We start from the raw sequence: 21,639 nt of genomic DNA on the forward strand, positions 1-21,639 counted from the left end.
GATACACACACATACATACAAACAATCAACTGCCTTCTAATTTCATGCCAACTTTGTTGCCCCCCTCCCCCTCCTGTTTATTGTTTGTTGTTTATGTGCAAATGTAAAATTGTCCTATAGTCTAATTCCATCACTTCCCCCCTTCTCTCCTCCCTGAATCTCCCTCCTCTCTCTCTCTCCCATCCTGGAATCTTATTGATCCAGGAGGAGCTAATTATCTCTTCCCCTCGTGACTGTGTAATCAGCACATGCGCAGTGTGTTAATTCCAGCCATTTTTTGCACGAAAGTAATTAGCAGGAATAAAGACCGGACTGATTTTTTTTCACTCTCTCCTCCTTCCTCGAACCGAAGCCAGGGCGCGTCTGTCGTCTGCAGTACAACCAAAAAACAACCCCTTTTAAATGCTTTAAGAAACACTGAAATACCTCGTTTAACTTCAGCGGCATGATGTGTGAACGCATGCATCTGCGCGAATGGGATCTATAAACGTGTTTACTGGAATACAAAGCGACGCGTCCAAATGTAAGTTTGTATCCGATGACTGTTCTTCTCCTTTTAAAGCTCATTGTCTCCTCACGGTTTAAGTACGCGGCGTATTTACGTAGGTGTAAACAATGTGAAGTACATAACGCGTGCTTATGTGGCAATCGTCGCTTGTTTTTGTTGTGTTCCTTACTATTAAATCCTGTCGTGACATGTTTATGACACATTCGCGAATGTGTAGCGCATCCTATTCACTTTCTTTGGTGTCTTTCTCGAGTTCGGGTTGAAGTTAGAAAAGCTCTTCTGTTCTCCTACCTGTTTTTTTTCTCCAAGAGTTGTCGGTCCTTGATAGTTGCGTAAGGATAAGAGAGAAAACCGTAAAGAAACGTCCTTTGTGCGCGTGCTTTTGCTTTGACGAGTGTTCATGTTGCTGTTGTTCATGTCAACACTAGTGCATCAGGCTCATTTTCAGCGAATGCATCTGTTTTTACTCGCAGATCCGTCCGTACAAACGATACGTTATAAAGTATCCAAATCCTCAGCGCGTCCTCCGCGTCGCGGCACGCGCGCGCGCATTGGCTTAGTTTATTTATAAAGCTAAGCTTTCTTCTGTGTGCAACTTCTGCGTTTGCTTCTTAAGTGAACCGTGGATGGCATAAGAAGAAGAATTAGGGTGGCCCTGATGTCCTGGGCATGCTTGGTCAAGCTTGGACTTATTCCTGTGTGTGTGTGTGTGTGTGTGTGTGTGTGTGTGTGTGTGTGTATGAGCGTGGGTGTGCTGTTACCTAGAAGTGACTATAAATGTTTAATCTCCTTCTAAAATGCAACCATATTATACTTTAATTTAATATCGTGTATTAAGTGAGTATTTACAAACTAATATTGTTGATAAACCAAAATGTGTTGGTAAATTATTTTAAAATACAGCTGTATTGCTTAATATGTAGCCATTTTACTTGCTATTATATATAAAATACAATGCAACGTCCTCCTTTTGATGGATAAAGGTGTTATTTGAGTGTGTGCGTGTATGTAGATGTGCTTGTGTGTGACCGACTGACCGTGTGTTTGGGTATTGTTTTTCGGTCCTTTTGTGAATCTGTCACGCTGTGACAAATAGTTTCTTTTTTTATACTTTGTACAATAGTTTTCCACTCAATAGTTTGTTTTTGACCAGCTGGCCTCACAAAAGAAAGGACGGATTTCATACTTGATTAAAAAAAATAACTTAATCTATTTATTTAGCCCACTTACTGTTAAAATATGTAGGTTTCTACATAAAATGCACACAACACCACAGTTCTAGAAATAAATTCAATGTTTAACCTTAAATGTAGCAGTGCTTACACTAGAGTAGCCAGTTCTGCTGTGAAAAAATAAACACGGTGTACTTGAGGAGCAGATACACATGAAGCAAACACTCTTTTGCGAATCCACACACACACACACACATGAGCACACAGGAGACGATGGTGTGGGGTGAAAGAGGATCGGCTCACAGGTCAGAGTTCACGGAGTTAGAGAACAGGGTGAAAGGAAGAAGATGGGATGAAAGGGCACAGCGAGAGAGGAGAAAAGTGGACTCTGCGGGCTAGCGGTGTCAAACAGATAGTGCTGAGCCAATGAGAGAGTCTGAGGGGAATTGTTCGCCACTGGGTTTCGTTGAGGCATCCATTTCTTTCAGTGCAATACATACATTTGTACATGCGCTTTAAGTAAATGTGGAAAATGTTGCTTTTTTGTCAGCCATACTATGAGAATATTAAACAAATGTAGAGATTGTATGTCTATATAGGTCATTTTGTTTATTGCATGTGTTATTTTATTATTATAGTCCCAAAACCTTGCAGGACAGAATTGTGCAGATGTTGTTTGATTTAGAAGTAGTGTGATAAATGTTATCAGATTATTATTATTAGACAAATAGCTCAGTTTATAGTGTGTGTGCAGATCTGTTTGTTTTAATTTTAGGGTTAGCATATTCTCTAAGCCTTTAGGACTTAGTAAGGACGGTGTAGACATTGTTGTGTAGTGTAATTAAGTCTTAAGTGTGAAGTAGTGTAATTAATGTTGCTTTTTGTCATTCATATACAAAGAAAATATTAGATACATTTACAAATAGCTTATTTTTGGGTGTGTATGTTGGTATTTTAATTTATTTTAGTGTTAATGTAGTCTCAGAGATTGCAAGGAAGGGTGAAATTATAGTAATTGTTGATGTTGTTGATATAATTAGTTGCATAATAATACAATATTAATTAATTGCTTAATAAAAATAGATTTTTGTTACTGATATGCAATGAAAGAATGAGAAAAATACACAACAGTCTCATTCGTGGTGTGTGTTTGCTTGTTTTTGTAAATGTATTGAGGTAAAGGTTGTGTAGACGTAGTTGTGTTTGTAAATAAGGTGTTGCAACATCTGAATAATGAATTGTGTGCGTTGGTTTGTGAGTCTGTGTGCACACACTGCCTTCAGGGTTTGACTTTTTCTGTTTATCATAATAATAGCTGGGGTTGTGGAGAAGTGAGGCACATCGGCAGATCAGTCACTAAGGCCTCTTGAACACACACACATGGACACACACACACACACTCAGCCAGAGAACAATGCATGGGGGCCCAGCCTGTCAGTTCAAATTCTGCTCTCCATCCACGCCTTAAACAGACTGTGTGTGTGTGTTTGTGTGTGTGTGTGTGCACGCAGAACGAGCGTGATCTGTGATTCTGCCTCACCTCCGCGTTACTGTCAACTCTCACCAGAATTCACTGCAAATATTGAACTATATTACACCGGCTGCTGTAGCCCGGGCAGAATGTGAGGTGTGTGTGTGTGTGCTGTTTGCCGTGGCCGTTGAATATATAGAATGAAGCTGTAGTTTATAAAAGGTGCATAAACCGCAGTCATGCAAAGGTCAGTGGGATTGTTGAACACCTTGGCTTGGAAATGGAGTGGGAATGGAGACGGACAGCGCCTGTAGTGAGCAGCTGTGATTTCGCCGAGTGTTTTGAAATATTGTGAAATGTATTTCTGTAGGGGTCGGTGTTTGATTAGCATTTTTCTTACATTCATGGAAGAAGGATGGTATTTAATGAAAGAGACGAGGAAAACAGCTCTGCATGACAATTTTGGTACCTTTACACACTTTCTTAAATGGTAAAAGCTTGAGTGTTGTTACTGTAGTATTGTGTTTTCTGTAGTAATTTTATTTAATAGGCACAATATACAGTGCCTATATATGAGTACACCCCATTTTGAAAATGAATATTTTTATCAATTTCTCAGTGAATATGGGTGATATATTTTGGTGCATTTAAACAAAACGGATTTATTAAACCGATATATTTATTAAAATATTATTTTAGTCAGAGAACATCTTTAGAAATGGAAAGATAATATATTAAAATTCATTTAAAATACTGCAAAAAAATTACAAGCTACAACATTTCAAGTAAATTGTATATATGTTTTGTTATTCTTGATTTTTACTATATTTGAACATTTTATTTAATATTTTTCCCTCTCATATACATTTGGGCTACTAATTTTTTAGCTATTATTGTAAGTTGTTTTGTTAGATAAGCTCCAGATTTGGCTTCATTACTTACTAATCTAATGTATATGCACAAATATAATATTGTAAAGCATCCTATATAAAATATTAATCTAAATGAGATATTTGTGAGAGGTGTACTCGTATATGCTGAGCACTGTATACAGTACATAGTATATTTAGTTCACCCCTTACAGTCTAAAAGTGAGTACACCAAATTAATATGTTGGGGAAAATAGTAAATCAATTTTTAATAAACAGAAAAAATTAAGAGAAACAAAAAAATATATATAAGATTTAGTTGAAATTTTTTTTTGTTTTCCTATCATTTTAATGGGTATATGTCATGGGATGGATGCTGACAACAGAGTGCGGATTCAAATGCAGGTTTTATTTTAAGAATGGTCAGGCAGGCAATGGTCAACACAGGGGCAAACAGATGTATACAGGCAGATCCAGAGTCGTGGTCATAAACAGGCGGATGGTCAAAGGCAGGCAGCAGACAGAAATAAACAATAAAACAAAGCGAGGGTCAAACACGGCAAGACAAGGCAAAGGAAACATGTTGTAATGTTCACAGTACAGTTTATAAGACTCAGCACTGAAGTGTGTGCGGTTTATAAAGTGTATGTAATCAGTTCATGAGCGGCTCATGTGAGTGTGTAATCAACAGAATCCGGAACAGGTGCGTGTGAGCTGTGCATGACTGGATCTGTAGTCCATATAATGCCGGATATGTAGTCCTTTAGTGATCTGCGTGTTTACCAGTGATCTGCCAGGATTAGATCACTGGTGATTGTGACAGTATAAATGTTAAAAGTGTTATACATACATACATACATACATACATACATACATACATACATACATACATACATACATACATACATACATACATACATGTATTTGTATTGTGTATATACACACACACATGTATGTATATATATATATAACTTTATATATTTATATATATATATATAACTACTATATATATAATATATATATAACACAAATACATACATATACACACACACACACACATACACACACACATATATATATATATATATATATATATATATATATATATATATATATATATATATATATTAGATTTTTTCTTAGCAAACATACAATTCAGCCGTCAATTCGACTCCAGATAGATAAACTAATGTTATTTATCAACTACCCCTTTCATTCATTCATTCATTTTTTTCGGCTTCGTCTCTTTATTCATCAGGGGTCACTGCAGTGGACTGAAATGGCAACTTATGCAACAAATGTTATTCACACCTATACCTCGTGTCTTTGAACTGTGGGGAAAACTAGAGCACTCGGAGGAAACCCACGCGAACACGGGGAGAACATGCAAATTCCACACAGAAATACCAACTGGCCCAGCTGGGACTCGAACCAGCGACCGTCTTGCAGTGAGGCGACAGTGCTAACCACTGAGCCACCATGTCACCTTAACTACCCCTTTTTCAGTTCATAATTATCCTCCAGCAGAATATAATCTCTTGTCAGTTTTGTAAGGTTGAATAAATCATTTATTAATACCAATAATTTAAAACAACCTAGCAGTACCACTGCTTTCCCAGTTAATCAATAAAATTTTTTTGTTTTGCATGTAGGATTATAGATTTTGGATTATGATCTAGCTGTTAAAAGGTGTTAATCTTGCACAAATGTTTTCTTAGGGTTTTTATTTCACACGTACTTGGGTAATGAATGCATAATGTGTACATATATAACTTTATATATATATTTATATATATATATATATTTATTTATATATATATATATATATATATATACATACACACAAATACATACATATACACACACACACACACATACACACACACACACACACACACACACACACACACACACACACACACACACACACATATATATATATATATATATATATATATATATATATATATATATATATATATATATATATATATATATATATATATATATATATTAGATTTTTTCTTAGCAAACATACAATTCAGCCGTCAATTCGACTCCAGATAGATAAACTAATGTTATTTATCAACTACCCCTTTCATTCATTCATTCATTTTTTTCGGCTTCGTCTCTTTATTCATCAGGGGTCACTGCAGTGGACTGAAAGGGCAACTTATGCAACAAATGTTATTCACACCTATACCTCGTGTCTTTGAACTGAGGGGAAAACTGGAGCACTCGGAGGAAACCCACGCAAACACGGGGAGAACATGCAAATTCCACACAGAAATGCCAACTGGCCCAGCTGGGACTCGAACCAGTGACCTTCTTGCAGTGAGGCAACAGTGCCAACCACTGAGCCACCATGTCACCTCAACTACCCCTTTTTCAGTTCATAATTATCCTCCAGCAGAATATAATCTCTTGTCAGTTTTGTAAGTTTGAATAAATCAGTTATTAATACCAATAATTTAAAACAACCTTGCAGTACCACTGCTTTCCCAGTTAATCAATTAAATTTTTGGTTTTGCATGTAGAATTATAGATTTTGGATTATGATCTAGCTGTTAAAAGGTGTTAATCTTGCACAAATGTTTTCTTTGGGTTTTTATTTCACACGTACTTGGGTAATGAATGCATAATGTGTACATGAATAACCCTTACAGAAATATGCTTCAGCACTGTATGTGTGTAACAAGTGCTGCAATTCGACTGTGGCAGAGCAGTGTGTGCAAGCGTTTCCCATGCCTTGTCAGAGGCATAAGATCAAGTCAAATGAATAAGAACTCTTTCAGTGTTGCATTGATTTCATAATCCCGCCGGATCTTGCTGCAGTTTAGATCAATACGTTTACATCACACTCAGACTTTCGCACTAGAAACTGAAGCATGTGTGACTTACTGTAAGCACGCTGACAGAATGCATCACAGTTAGGGCTTCACGATACTGGGAAAATATGCGATATTGTTGCGGAGTATTGCGAAATTTCTATAACATTTCCCTAGAAAAATGCAGTTTTTATTAGCTTTGTTTTTAAATCATTTATTTATTTGATGATATTAAAATAAACATGTCTAATTAATTAATTCAGTCTAAAAACTGTCAAGCTGCAGATGTTTAGCCTTTATAACACTATGAATGAGTGAAAACCGCAGCAGGTGTTCTGACTCTGATTGGCTGTTGTCATTTTTTTCTCTGCTCTTGACTCCAGCCGTCAGTATTTATTTTCGGGCCTTTGGTTTGAGCCAGCCAATAGCAGAACAGCAACTACCGGGGAGGTGGAGATTGAGATTGTAAGGCCCCATCTGATTGGGCAAATGTTGATAAACAACCAATGCATAAAATAAATGTCATTTAAAATGTAATTGCATGTACTATTATCGCAATAATATATAATATATCGCAATATATTGTGCATCCCTAGTTGCGATAATGATAATTCTTAGCATCTAACTAACGTGCACAATGCTATTTTATTAGCATTTGTTAGTATATTATATATCTTACAATCATGCTAAAATAAACAGGTAACAGATATTCTCTAACTTGCAAACTAATATTTTTATTAGCATTTATTAGCATATTATTTATTTATCATACAATCATGCTAAAATAAACCGGTAATAAATATTTTTCTGAGCTAATTAAATCTAAAAAACAATGTCAAGGTATAAATATTTACACTTTAAAACACCACGGATGACTGAAAATCAAAGCAGGTATTCAGATTCTTATGCTGTCATTAGTATTTATTTTCAGCTGTAGCTTCACCTACTGTAGAGGTACGGATAAAGATAGTAAGACCTCATCTGATTGGTCAGATTTGGATAAACAACCCATGCATGTAGCCTAGCACTTAAAATGAGTTTAATTTATTGCACTTCTCTGTGATTATGGATATTGCATATACTAATATCGCGATAACGATAATATACTGATATATTGTGCAGCCCTAATTGAGATAATGATAATTCTTACCATCTAACTAACGTGCAAAATGCTAATTTATTAGCATTTATTAGCATATTATTTATTTATCTTACAGTCATGCTAAAATAAACAGGTAATAGATATTTACCAACTTACACAATACTATTTTATTAGCATATTATTTATGCTGTTGTTATTATTATTAACACATTATTTATTTATTAGCATGTTAATTGGAGGTTTAAAGCCCCCTTTATATAAACAACCAATGCATAAAATAAATAACATTTAAATATAATTGCATATACTATTATTGCAATTCTGGTAATTTCACAATATCGTGCATCCCTAGTTGCGATAACGATATTTCTTACGATCTAACTAACTGGCAAAATGATATTTTACTAGCATTTATTGCCATATTATTTATTTATCTTACAATCATAAATAAACCGTTAATAGATATTCACTAGCTTGCAAAATGCTATTTTAATAGCCTTTATTAGCATATTATTTATGCTATTATTATTAACATATGATTTATTTATTAGCATATTATTTGGAGGTTGTAAAGCCCCATCTGAATGGTCAAATTTAAATAAACAACCAATGCATAAAATAAATGTCATTAAAAATGTAATTGCATATACTATTATTGCAATACTGGTAATTTCACAATATCGTGCATCCCTAGCTGCGATAACGATATTTCTTACGATCTAACTAACTGGCAAAATGCTATTTTACTAGCATTTATTGGCATATTATTTATTTATCTTGCAATCATGCTAAAATAAACAAGTAATATATGTTCACTAGCTTGCAAAATGCTATTTTAATAGCCTTTATTAGCATATTATTTATGCTATTATTGTTATTATTAACATATTATTTATTTATTAGCATATTATTTGGATGTTGTAAGGCCCCATCTGAATGGTCAAATTTAAATAAACAACCAATGCATAAAATAAATGTCATTTAAAATGTAATTGCGTATACTACTATCGAAATACCGGTATAGTGGTAATTTCACAATATCGTGCATCCCTAGTTGCGATAGCAATATTTCTTACAATCTAACGAACTTGCAAAATGCTATTTTATTAGCATTTATTAGCATATTATTTATTTATCTCACAATCATGCTAAAATAAACAGCTAATAGATATTTTTCTAAGCTAATTAAATAAAAAAAAAACAATGTCAACGTACAAACATTTACACTTTAAAACACCATGGATGACTGAAAATCAAAGCAGGTATTCAGATTCTTATTGACTGTTGTCATTTTCTCCTGTCATTAGTATTTATTTTTAGCTGTAGCTTCACCTACAAGAGAGCTGCGGATAAAGATAGTAAGACCTCATCTGATTGGTCAGATTGGGATAAACAACCTATGCATGTAGCCTAGCACTTAACATGAGTTTAATTTATTGCACTTCTCTGCGATATGGATATTGCATACATTATTATCGCGATATTTTTCCGATATAATGTGCAGCCATAATCACAGTGCATGTGTGAAACATATTTTCCTGCCTGCTGGAAACTGATCAAAGTGTGTGCGCATGTATGTGATATAAAGCTAATTTCAAAGAGGCAGCTGTCAAAACACTACCGTATCCCTGTCATAACATCAGCATTACCTTTTAACCTTTGACCCCTTCATTTTAGCTCTGTCACTTCCTTTTTGCATGTCATACAGGAAACTCATCAGCATTTCACTTCCTGCGAATGTATTTTGTTCTAACTGACTAAACTAAAGCAAACCTCGCTTTTCTAAATGATATAAGTCATGCATTTCCCCCCGGCGCTCTCTTTCGTCCACTCTTTCTTTTGCTCCGTCTTTTGAAGTTTGGCTCCTGAATGGACCAGTGTCTCTAATGGAAATGGGGCATTAAATCAAAGATCAAAGACAAGCACACAGCAGAGAGGACAGCTGTCTAAATACAGTGGGAGAAAATGTGTATGTGTTTGCGTGCCTGTGAAGAGGGAATGGGAGAGGCTGCGGGGTTACCAGGTTTAACTTTGGTTTGATACTGTCGTTATTCTGTTCAGCCCTTGCAACAGTTTTCATTTTTGTGTGCTCGTGCATTCATGCATGTAGCAAGAGCTTAAAAGGAGAAAAATCAGGCAAACGTTGGATCTGCACAGGTGTTTTTAAGGATAACTCGACTACTCTGAAGTTTGTGTCATGTTGTGGGCTTGTTGTGGAGGGTCACATCTGTGCAATAATATATTTGATACCGATGTTAGATGTTAGATAGGCGTTAAAACAGGAAGCCGAGTCCCTGAATCAGCGATCTGTGCTGTGAATGTGAAATCACGCCTTCCAACAAAACAGTGGGGCTTCCCACATAATTTAGCATTTTTTTGCCAGGTTAAGCACTTTCTTTGAGTGGTCAGAAAATGTTGATTAGTCTAAGTAGATCAGGGGTCTCAAACTGGATTTACCTGGGGGCCGCTGGAGGCAGAGTCTGGGTGGGGCTGGGCCGCATCAGGTTTTCCACAAGAAATGAATTATATTATTAATTATTAATTTGTTTATTTTTTTATCTTATTTTGTTAAAAATACAAATAAAGAGATTTGAGAAGATTGGAATTTTTTTAACACAAAATAAGATGAAAAAATAAACAAATAAAAAAATCAATAAAAAAAATCAATCAATTCGTAATTAATAATAATAATAGTAGTAATAATAATAATAATAATAATAATAATAGTACTAATAATAATAATAGTAATAATAATAATTAGATTTATTGTTATCCACCATGCTGTTGTTACAGGAAAAAGAAGCAACACTGTGTTGTTGTCATTTGTTTTGACTACTTTTACATCAAATAGAAATATATGTAATGTTTATTGTGTGAGGCGATGCAAATACAATGCAGGTAGAGCGATGCAAATGACCCACAAATAACGGTGCGACCCTGTAATTGTTAGAATTCTTATAATTGGTTACCAGGGACTCTTATTGCCGATGGACAGGTGTTGATGTGTGACTGCGGACGTCTAGTTGCTTGCTTTTCTTTTATCCCGCTGCGTACGCATCACTTTGATTCCCTTTCTGCTCACTGCTTGCAAAACAATAACCATCAACCAATTAGAGTGATTGGAAACGCAAGAAAGATGATTGGTTGAAAATATAGTTCAGGACCAATAGTTAAACCTGAATTTTACTTTAACTAGCTCTTGCACAAAATTCACACAGCATTCGCTGCGCTCATTCTCTCTCTCTCTCTCTCTCTCTCTCTCTCTCTCTCTCTCTCTCAATTCAATTCAATTCAATAGTTGCTTTATTGGCTTGACAAATGTTACAAATGTATTGCCAAAGCAGTTCTAAAGTTTACATAAAAAGTAAAATAAAAGTATACATATATAATAAAAACCACAGTAAACACCGTAAATAGTAGTCTCTCTCTCTCTCTCTCTCTCTCTCTCTCTCTCTCTCTCTCTCTCTCTCTCTCTCTCTCTCTCTCTCTCTCTCTGTTTGGCACACAAGCAGGTATTCACTGCGCTCAAGTTAATGCTGAATCAATTAAAATAAATACTGGAAAGAAAAACACAAATATCTGACATTTCCAATAACAAGATCAAGCTCAATTTAAGCACTGATTCATATATATTTATAGTGTTCCGCTGGGCAGCAACTTAAAAAACTTTTTTTTGAAGTGTTGTGAAATGAAGCGCGCTGGGACGAATGTCCTTGTGTGCCCAATAGAAACGAGGCAGCCAGCAGGCAAGGAGGAAAACACTCCAACGCTGCTGTTACTTTCCCTCATTGGCAAATGTTTCTCTGCCTTTGTCAAGCCTAACCAATGTCCCGCCCCCGAGAGCCATATACCTCACCGTGATTGGTCGGTTCGTTCAGCTCCACACACAAAACTGTAATGTGCAATACATTATCAAATTCGTGGGCCGCACTAACATTCAACTTTCAAACTAAGGCGGGGGCCACAAACTATTGTTCGTGACTTTGAGACCACTGAAGTAGATTGCACTTAAAGCTAAAGCTGGTAAGGATATAATTGAGCAATTTATGTAATAGGAATTGTTTACAACACATTTGTTAGTTTTTATGTTAGAAAATAATTAATAAGATGTTCCAGTAAAAGTAAACAGTTTTCCTTGTGTATATATAGTTTTTATTTATTTAGTTAAATAAATATAATATTTATTTAGGGCTGCACGATTAATCGGAAAAAGATTGCAATCTCGATTCGACCCCTGACACGATCTAAATCCAGTATCTCTACGATTCAGTCAATTATATTTTCAAGTTCAGGAAAAGCGTAAAGGGAGTCGTACAAGTCTTCACATCGTTTTATATACGTTGCTCAGCAACATAAACACCACCAAGTAGTGTTAAAAGTGCCACATACTGTATTTATAAGGTATAATTCAACCAAAAATGTATTTTCTGTCTTAATGTAATGATGTATTCGCAGCCGCAAGATCACATGTGAGCTGACGCACTGTTTGTTTACTACCAAGAGGATGCGCGCACATGAATGATGTTTACTTTAGTGAACAGAACCTGCATAGGCCGTGAATATCAGGTAATAAAGTTGTAAATAATGTTCAGTTTGTTGCAGAGTGATCGTTTGGGAGCCCCCCCGGAAGTATGATTTGCGTGTAGGTTTTTTTCTTTCTCAAAGTGACAGTAGCCATGACGTGAGCACACTCGGCTTTGAAAATGAAACCAAAACCGCACATGTTTACATGTTCATATCGCATCGAGTTATGATTACGATAAGCATTTGTTGTGCATGAAAATAAATGTTTACAGTGTCAGTATAACTACTCTACCCTATAAAATGTTCAATATAATGCAAGAGGGAATCTGATAATGACAAATCTTTAATTTTACCGGTGAAAAAAATTATCTAATAATGTTGTCAATGACAGATTGCAGGCATATGTCTCAAACATTATAATTCAACTTCAGAATTATGAATAGTTGCATTCTGATGTTATCACTTTATTGGCATTAACGACCAGGATAAAGTTAAAGTCTCTTCAAGTCCACCATTCCAAGTCTATACAAAATTAATCATTTTAACCAACAGTAGACCTACATATAGACCTAATATTAAGATTTTTTCTACCATATGTTTGAGAAATAACAATAATAATAGTCTACTCATATTAACCTTTATTTTACATCTACAAAATTTAAGCAGAAAAATGGGATTGTCATTTTAGCTATAATTGTGCAGCCCTATAATGTTGCCAGCATTACTGTATGGGTTAATATTAGGGTTTGTGCTATTTTGTGTAATTTTCATTCAACATCTTGATCTTAATCCACACACACACTTGCATAGAGTAATTGGTTTAAGATGTGTCTTGATTCCAGCTGTGTGCCCCCTATCAGGTATCCCAGAGAGATGGGTAATTAACCTAGCAGCTAATGATATACTTCACTAATTACACCACACACACATGCACACACGAAGCAAATAAGACTGGATATTCATCGATCTGTACAGGAAGTCTAGTTTGTGTCAGCATGGCGGTCCGTTTATGAATATGTATCTCCGGCACTCTATAAGCAGTTGTGTTCATTTAAATAAGTGGACTCCTATGTAGAAGAGCTGTTCATCATTGTTGAAACGTTGCATTTGGCCATTTAAGCCTGTTGTTTTCTGTCAGGTTTGAGCTTAAATCAGTGAACACATCCTTTAGCCTTGTGTGCTAGCATCCTGCTCTTGCTTCCAGTAAGATGCTTAGCATTCATGCTATTGATTTTCCCATTAGCACTTTAGCCCCCTCCAGTAGAGAGGATCAGAGAGAGCTCAATATAACAGCTTGAATCTGAGTTCAAGAATCTGCACTCTTCAACCTAGAAACAGAGCAATTAGCCCCCCAACTGCAATCCACACACCATATACTCCCTTTAGACTCTTTCTGCGCATATACATATTGTTTTTAGAATATTTGGATGGCTTAACTGTAGATAAACCTAGTAATAACTGTAAGTACATTTTAATTATTTAACTATAGCCCACGGTGTAACCACAAGGCAAGCTTAAGTGGCAACATCATTTATTTGCATTTGTAAAATGTGTACTGTAGGTACAATAAAAATGCCTATCCAGATGTTAACCTGCTTCTACTTGGCATTAATGCAAATTGCAATTATTATAGACAGCTAATATAAGGTGAACCCTGTTGTGAAAGGCTGCTTTAATGTAATTCAATTTAATTCACTTCAGCTGCTTTACTGATCAAGGCCTGTGGGGGCCGAGTCTCTGGAGAAACCTGGGACTAGAGTCAATAGGGAACTTATTCCGGAGGCTCTGTCGTGGGGCAATCCCCCGTAGACACGGCCCTATGTTCTGCTCAGTTGCCTAAAGGGAAATATAATGCAGATGGAGGGGGATGGGGGAGGCCGAGACAGACAGAGACATTTAATTGAGCAGATCTTGGTGATTCCTGGAATTGTCTCTCATGTAATATTCAGCTCTCAGTGATACAGCTTGGCAAAGAGCTATTGATCACAGTCTAGACCTCTCTCTGCGATGCTTGAACGTTGTTTCTCTATGAATAGAGTCAAATCTTGTCAGGTTGCTTAATTTTAAAATGTTGCTGTTAATATGTATGTATGTATGGTGCAAAGTTATTTAGAAATTTGTTAAGTTTGTTGTAAAGTTCAAGTGGTTTGGATTGACAATTTCACCCATTTTCTCTCTTTTTCATTCTTTTTCTAGGCCAGGGTGGGATGAATGTGCTCAGTAGCTCAGAGGATGGAGTGTTGTGACTCTGTCTCCAACAATGGAGCCTCTGGCCCCCACACACAACAGCCTCCTGGGCTCTGCAGACCACTGGCCCCCAGTGCACTCCTACTGGCCAGAGATCAAGCCATTCATCGGAGCACAGCAACGCTGTCCAAGCAGGGTGGACAAGCAGGGGTGGCTGAGGTGGAGGGATTTGCAGGGAGGTACGAAGAAAAATTAAGGAAAAAACAGGTCAATGAATGTTCAACCAGAGAAATGTTAAAAGATGCAGTGGAGAGGGAGAAGACTGATGAAGAGGAAGAAGGTGAGGATGTGGAGAGGCCTATTGGAGAGATATTGTACCAGCCTGATGGGTCCGCCTATGTGATGGAGAGTAAACTTACAAGTGGTGCACCCTCCTCCTCAGTAGGTGCCCCTTCCTCCATTGTAAGAACCTGTTTCATTTCCTTGTCTCAAAGCCCTACTCCACAGAGTTTTCGTGTCTTCCAATTGCATAACCTTGGTGACAGTGATAGTCTAGCTCTGATGACCCGCCAATCCAAAGATAGTGCTCCTGACGTGGCTGGATCATCAGAGACAGGGGTGATGTGGTCTGGTCTAACCAAACCCATCCTGATGTGCTTTTTGTGTCGGCTGTCTTTTGGCCGTTCACACTCATTTAGGGCTCATGCTTCTGTGCAACACAAAATCACCTTCAGTGATGAAGAACAACATCTGCTCTCGTTTAAGCACGCCTCTGCCATTTTACAGCCTGCCGGCCCAGGCAACCTCCCACTCCTCTGTTTCCTAGAACCAAAAAGGAATTGCGAGTCTGTGGTACCACTTAACCTGGCATCTTCAACCTCTGTGAACAGCACGGAGGACACAGCAAGACGGAAAGAGAACACAGAGCCTCTGACCTTTAAGCCAGGACTCCCTCTCCTGCCCTCTCCACCCAGAACCTCCCCTGCTACCTCAGTACCAAGCCCTGCCAAAGACCCTTCAACCCTGGGAAGAGAGGGCACTCAAAGAGGCAAGGAGGACGAGATAAGGAAGGATGGAGAAAGTAGTGAGGAAGGCGAGAGGAGATTGTGTTTAGAGGTAGGCAGCACTGTAGATTGTAACAGTGCTCACAGTATTAGCAGCAGTAGCGGACAAGAGCACATTACTAAAGCTGCTCTGTCAAACCAAAGCATTTCAAAACCTCCAAACTCTGTAACAATAGCAACCAGCTTTATGAACAACACCAAAACCCTTACAGACTCTGAGTCAGAGTGTGGAACAAGCTTTAACTGCCACGACCCTGCACCTGCTTCCCTTGTTGTGGTAAACCCGTCCACTGTCACTACTACAGAACAACTTGCCAACCAAGAGAGTGCCACAGCAACCAAACCAAATGACCAGTTAGAGAATGGTAGCGCCATAGCAATTGAACCAACTGCTAGTTTGTCTGAAGATGACAGACGTGCTGTCACTCATTCTGACCTGCCCAATAATCATAGCCATTCCATGTCCCCTACACTCAGTCCTACCTTACCCCAGCCTAGTCAGCCTATTCTTGAAGAAGGACACTTGGACACAGCATCCAGAGGAAGGTTGGTGGTGGCTAGTGATGGAGGCTTCGTTGCAGCTGGAGAAGATGCCCAAGGATCGTCTTACTCTTTTAGTATTCAGGCCTCTTTGGCACACACCAGAAACTCCTGCAAGACATTGAAGTGTCCAAAATGCAACTGGCACTACAAGTACCAGCAAACTCTTGAGGCCCATATGAAGGAGAAGCACCCGGAGTCAGAGACTGAGCAGTGCCCATACTGCAGCAGTGGGCAGAGTCACCCACGCCTAGCAAGGGGTGAGACTTATTCCTGTGGATACAAGCCGTTCCGCTGCCAGGTCTGCCAATATTCCACCACTACTAAGGGCAACTTGAGCATCCACATGCAGTCTGACAAACACCTCAACAACATGCAGAGCCTGCAGTCACAGCCACAGTCCCATGCCCACAGCCCAGCACCCCAGCCCAGTCCTTTAACTCATTCCCTTCCTACTCTCACTCACCCGACTCGAGCCAACTCCCCATCTCCATCTAAGCTCCGGGGACGTGCTTCGTGGCGGTGTGAAGTCTGCGACTATGAAACCAATGTGGCACGCAACCTCCGAATCCACATGACCAGTGAAAAGCACACACACAATGTGCTTCTACTGCAGCAGAACCTGGCACACATGCAACGTCAACGAAAGCACAATGCCTCCGAGCTTTTCCGCCACTGCCAACCTCAATCCCAAATCTCCGACACCATCACTTCTCTGTCTTGCCATGAAACATCTTCACAGAAAATCTTTGAATGCATACTATGTGGCCGCTTTTCCTGTGACACCCTGGAGGAACTTAGTCAACACCTGACCATGCAGCGGTCATTACCCAGTTCCTATTGGAGGAGTACAACCGGAGACACCCATCACTGTCGGCTTTGTCATTACGCCACGCCATTGCGAGCTAATTTCCAACTGCACTGCCAGACAGACAAACATGTTCAGCGTTACCAGCTAGCTGCACATCTTCGAGAGGCCAGCAGTCAACATGGAAACATCGAGGAGGAAGAAGAAGAGTGGCGCCTCCGGTGTGTTGCTGCTGGAAGCCAGGTGCAGCTCAGGTGCAATGCTTGTGACTACAAGGCCAGCAGTTTGGAGAAGCTGAAGTTACACACCATGAACACCAGACATGAGACCAGCCTGAGACTATACAAGGTAAATCTTACAAAACCATAAACTCAATGTACACAAAGTCTGGCGCCTAGTCTTCCTGTCAGTAAAATCCACAAAAGCCCAAGATGCCCTGACTGACGCCATTATTCCCAAGGCCTGTAAGGCCTCTTTGGTAATTGAGATGGATTGTATGTTATTTTTTCCCTTCTGCTAATGTGGTCCATTAACTCAGCACATCTCTAATCAGTTTAGAGTTCTGTAAAACAAGTGGACTGTTTTTTCTCACTGCGGTTGTGAGTGTGTGTTTTTTGTCTCTGGGTGTGTTTTGTCAGATTAATTTACTTTAAATCTGTCAGCTCAGCTTTCACCAGACCACAGACAGATGGAGAGATTTAGTGTTTATTTAAGCAAACCATGATAAGTAACATCTACACAGTTGTTTTTACAGGGTTGTATTGATCCTGCATTGATCTATATTGTGCTGTCCACATTAGAGGAAGCCACATATTGATCATTTATGACTATATGGTCAATATAGGGCTTCCGCTAAACTACTTAAGTATGTTATTTACTGGTGTTGAAATGTAAGCTGGATGAGTGTTTTATTCATTTATTTAACTTTCCACATGTATTTAAGATTCATGTATCTCCACTTTCTCCCAGTATTTGCAGCAGCTGGATGGACTGGAGTCTGAAGATGTCTGGCTGCACTGCGTGCTGTGTGATTTCTCCACTCAGAGCAGCCTTTCTTTAGTGCAGCACTCCCATTCATTGAGCCACCAGCGAGGGGAGGGGCTCCTCAGACTACAGCGAATCCAGAAGGGTCTGCAGGATGAGGAGGAGCTTGGTGCCATCTTTACAATCCGAAAAAGCCCTGCTCAAGAAAATGGTATGAGGCACACATACATGGTCTGTTCATAAATTGCAGATGACTTTCTATGTGTAAAACGGAGGTTTTGCAATGCACCAAATTTGTGTTTTCAAAGCAGTTAAAAGTCCGATTTCAGGAATAAGAGGATGCTCACGAGCAGAAAACCAGCGTTTGATGCCAGATTAACCTTAGAGAGAACGTCAGGGAGGATTCCTTAAAACCCAAATCAAAAGACTAACTGTCCCTTGTGTGTTGTGCTCATGACGCTGAAGGCTCTATAACACACAACAGAACAACAGAGGGGGAGGGGCTGACAGACATCCCGAAAAACCGAGAGAAAAGAGAAGGGAAGAGGGCAGATATTTACACTGGGGTAATTGAGAAAAACCAGGTGGTGGAGGCAATTAGCATTGAGTTCTAACGCAGAATAAGCTCAGCTAATGAGTTGAACAATAGCCGACCTTGGCACCCAGCCTGTTTTTATGTGCATGTGCATCTACATATGCATTTGTGAGGAAGAATGAAGAAGAAAGAAAAAAGGAAAGAGACTGAGAGTGTGCTTTCTGTACAGAATGGTAGGGATTGATTTTGTTAATTGACTTGCCAATAATCACATTTGTAACATCTTCACCAGCCAGAAAGGGGCTAAACTGGAGGGTTAGCCAGTCAATGCAGCCAATAAAGGCGTAACCCACTAATGAGGCATGAGTTAATTAACATGCTCAAATTAACATTTTAAAGCAAAGGCTTCTGAAAGAGATTCCTAAAGACTGACAGGTGTTTGTTAATGTTTAGTGTTATTTTTAGTGTTGAGAAATGTTATATATTAAAGGGATAGTTCACCCAAAACCCATTTACTCGCCCAAAATACAATACAATACAATATATTTATTTATAAAGCACATTTAAAATTGGGTGACACGGTGGCACAGTGGGTAGCATGATCGCCTTACAGCAAGAAGGTCGCTGGTTCAAGCCTCGGCTGGGTCAGTTGACATTTCTATGTGGAGTTTGCATGTTCTCTCCGTGTTCTCTCCGTGCGCTGTAGGTGAATTGGGTAGGCTAAATTGTCCGTAGTGTATGTGTGTGAATGAGTGTGTATGGATGTTTTCCGGTGATGGGTTGTTTCCCTGGATAAGTTGGCGGTTCATTCCGCTGTGGCGACCCCAGATTAATAAAGGGACTAAGCCGAAAAATAAAATAAATGAATGACATTTTACCCGCGCTGCAGTTGTTCAAGTTTAGTTCAGTCACAGCAGGCTGTCATGTACTGTTTGTGTTCACTGAATCACACATGCACAATATTATGAGTTCACCCTCGAATCCGATCTCCGTGTACTGTTCTATTAACTAAATAACTCAGTATATATTGGTATATTTTAAGTCAGAGGTGGGCATCAGGCATGTTAAAAAGTAAGTCTTTGTGGACAGGTGCTTAACGTTACTGGAGACGCGGATCATTTCAAACGATTCAGTTTGATTTGGTGAACTAGTTCAACCGGTTCACTTAGAAGATCCGTTTAAAAAGAATGATTCGTTCCCGATCACTAATACAGAAATAAAACCCATTATTGGACACAAATGTGTTAAATTGATAATTTTAAGTGTCCGCTCGGGTCGTATTTAATGCTGTCACCGTGCTGCTATCATGTCCAGCTGTTGGTTTTGTTGCGGGAGCTTGATCTGGCGAATGGCAGCAGGATTACCAGGGTATCTGCGGGGTCTCCAAAAAGTATTAAAAATTTTAAAATAAAAAGTGTTTAAAAAGTCTTAAACGCTATTTTACAAGGTATTACATTTGGTATCAGTATGTTAAAGTTTACCTGAATTTAATCTTTGAATATTTGGAATGAAATAAAAAATCCTGCTAGATTTCACATCATGCTGCTTTGTTTACTGCAGTAACCAGCGAAACACTGTTATTCCTGCTGTTGTAAAGGCACCACCTGCTAGATTACCGTTTTAATTCAGTATATACACACAGTTTTAGTTTAGGATTCGTTTCTTGCAATCAGTATTTAGTAAATATACTGCAAGTTAAAATGTCAGCAATGTTACTGGTAGAAACCTGAAGTGGCGATGAGGTCTTAAAATGTATGCAAAGAGTCTTAAAAAAAGGTCTGCTTCCTGTACATACCCTGATTACAGACTCCGATGTGCCGTACAGGTCAAACACCAGGCGTAAAACTGGCAGCGCGAAGTAAATAGATTTACTTCTGAAAGGCTTATGTATTAAATATATATACTAAGACGTAAACAAAGGGTGTTTTTTGCTATAATTTTAGCTTGTTTCAGTTAGTTTTGTATACACAATAAAGTTTCAGTTCAATTTTTTTTTTAAACTCTCGTTTTAATTTTATTTCAGTAAATGAAAATGTCTTTTCAATTCGTTTTCATTAACTATAATAACCTTAGTTGTAAGCCATTTACATATGTTTGTTTTAAAGTAAAATAGATCTGAGTGTCGTCTGCATATAGATGGAAGTAAACTTTATATTTATTGAAAATGGAAGCCAGGGGCAGTATATACAGGGTGAACAAAACAAGATATTTTGAAAAATGCTGGTAGCTGTGACTCATTGATTTCAAAAGAATTTTGAATTCTTTTTTTCATGCTATGATTGTCAATGGGTGCCAGCTATTAGCATTTTTAGAAATATCTTCTGTGTTCAATGGAAGAAAGTCAAATAGGTGTTTAACAAGTGAAGGGTGAGTGGCAGAATATTCATGAATTATCCCTTTAATGTTTTTTTTTTTTTTTGTAACTTTAATTATCATTTATTAATTTAAATGAATAAAAATAAGGTAGCAAAATCGCCTCACAGCAAGAAGTTTGCTGGTTCGAGCCCCGGCTGGGTCAGTTTGTATTTCTGTGTGTATATTCTCCCCTTGTTCGCATAGGTTTCCTCCGAGTGCTACACTTTGCCCCACAAGTCCAAAGACATAGTCCGTAGTGTGAACGAGTGTATGGGTGTTTCCCAGTGTTGGGTTGCAGCTGGAAGAGGATCCGCTGCATAAAACAAATGCTGGATAAGTTGGCGGTTCATTCCACTGTGGTGACCCCAGATTAATAAAGGGACAAAGCCGAAAATAAAATGAATGAATGAATAAAAATAAAAATAGCTGCACTTCCAATTCATGTTACATTACCTAAATGGAGATGAGATGAGCAGAAGTGGTGAACAAGTAGCTCTAAAAACAGGTTGGAATCCAGCATGTCATGTCCAATCAATGCTAAAGTCAGCGAGTGAGAGTGAGTAGCTATTTTAGTGTGAATTCGAACCTGTAGGAACATCGGATCAGCGCTGCTTCTGACCTGCTGGAGCGCCGCAGCTGAATGGCTGGTTATTGATCTCTTTAGGAACACCAGGGCATTGCCTAATTTATAA

General features: G+C 38.3%; 1 protein-coding gene across 1 annotated transcript in view; it reads left to right on the forward strand.

The window, feature by feature from the left end:
* The first annotated feature begins 266 nt into the window (after positions 1–266).
* LOC130245276 (zinc finger homeobox protein 3-like) overlaps positions 267–21,639 on the forward strand; it is a 42,882-nt gene continuing 21,509 nt past the window's right edge. The window contains 3 exon segments of the mRNA XM_056477915.1: positions 267–523; positions 14,671–17,421; positions 18,043–18,268. Coding sequence (XP_056333890.1) covers positions 14,686–17,421; positions 18,043–18,268 — 2,962 coding nt within the window. The 5' untranslated portion in view covers positions 267–523; positions 14,671–14,685.

This window comes from Danio aesculapii, chromosome 18 (assembly GCF_903798145.1).
Source record: "Danio aesculapii chromosome 18, fDanAes4.1, whole genome shotgun sequence".
Lineage (NCBI taxonomy): Eukaryota > Metazoa > Chordata > Actinopteri > Cypriniformes > Danionidae > Danio > Danio aesculapii.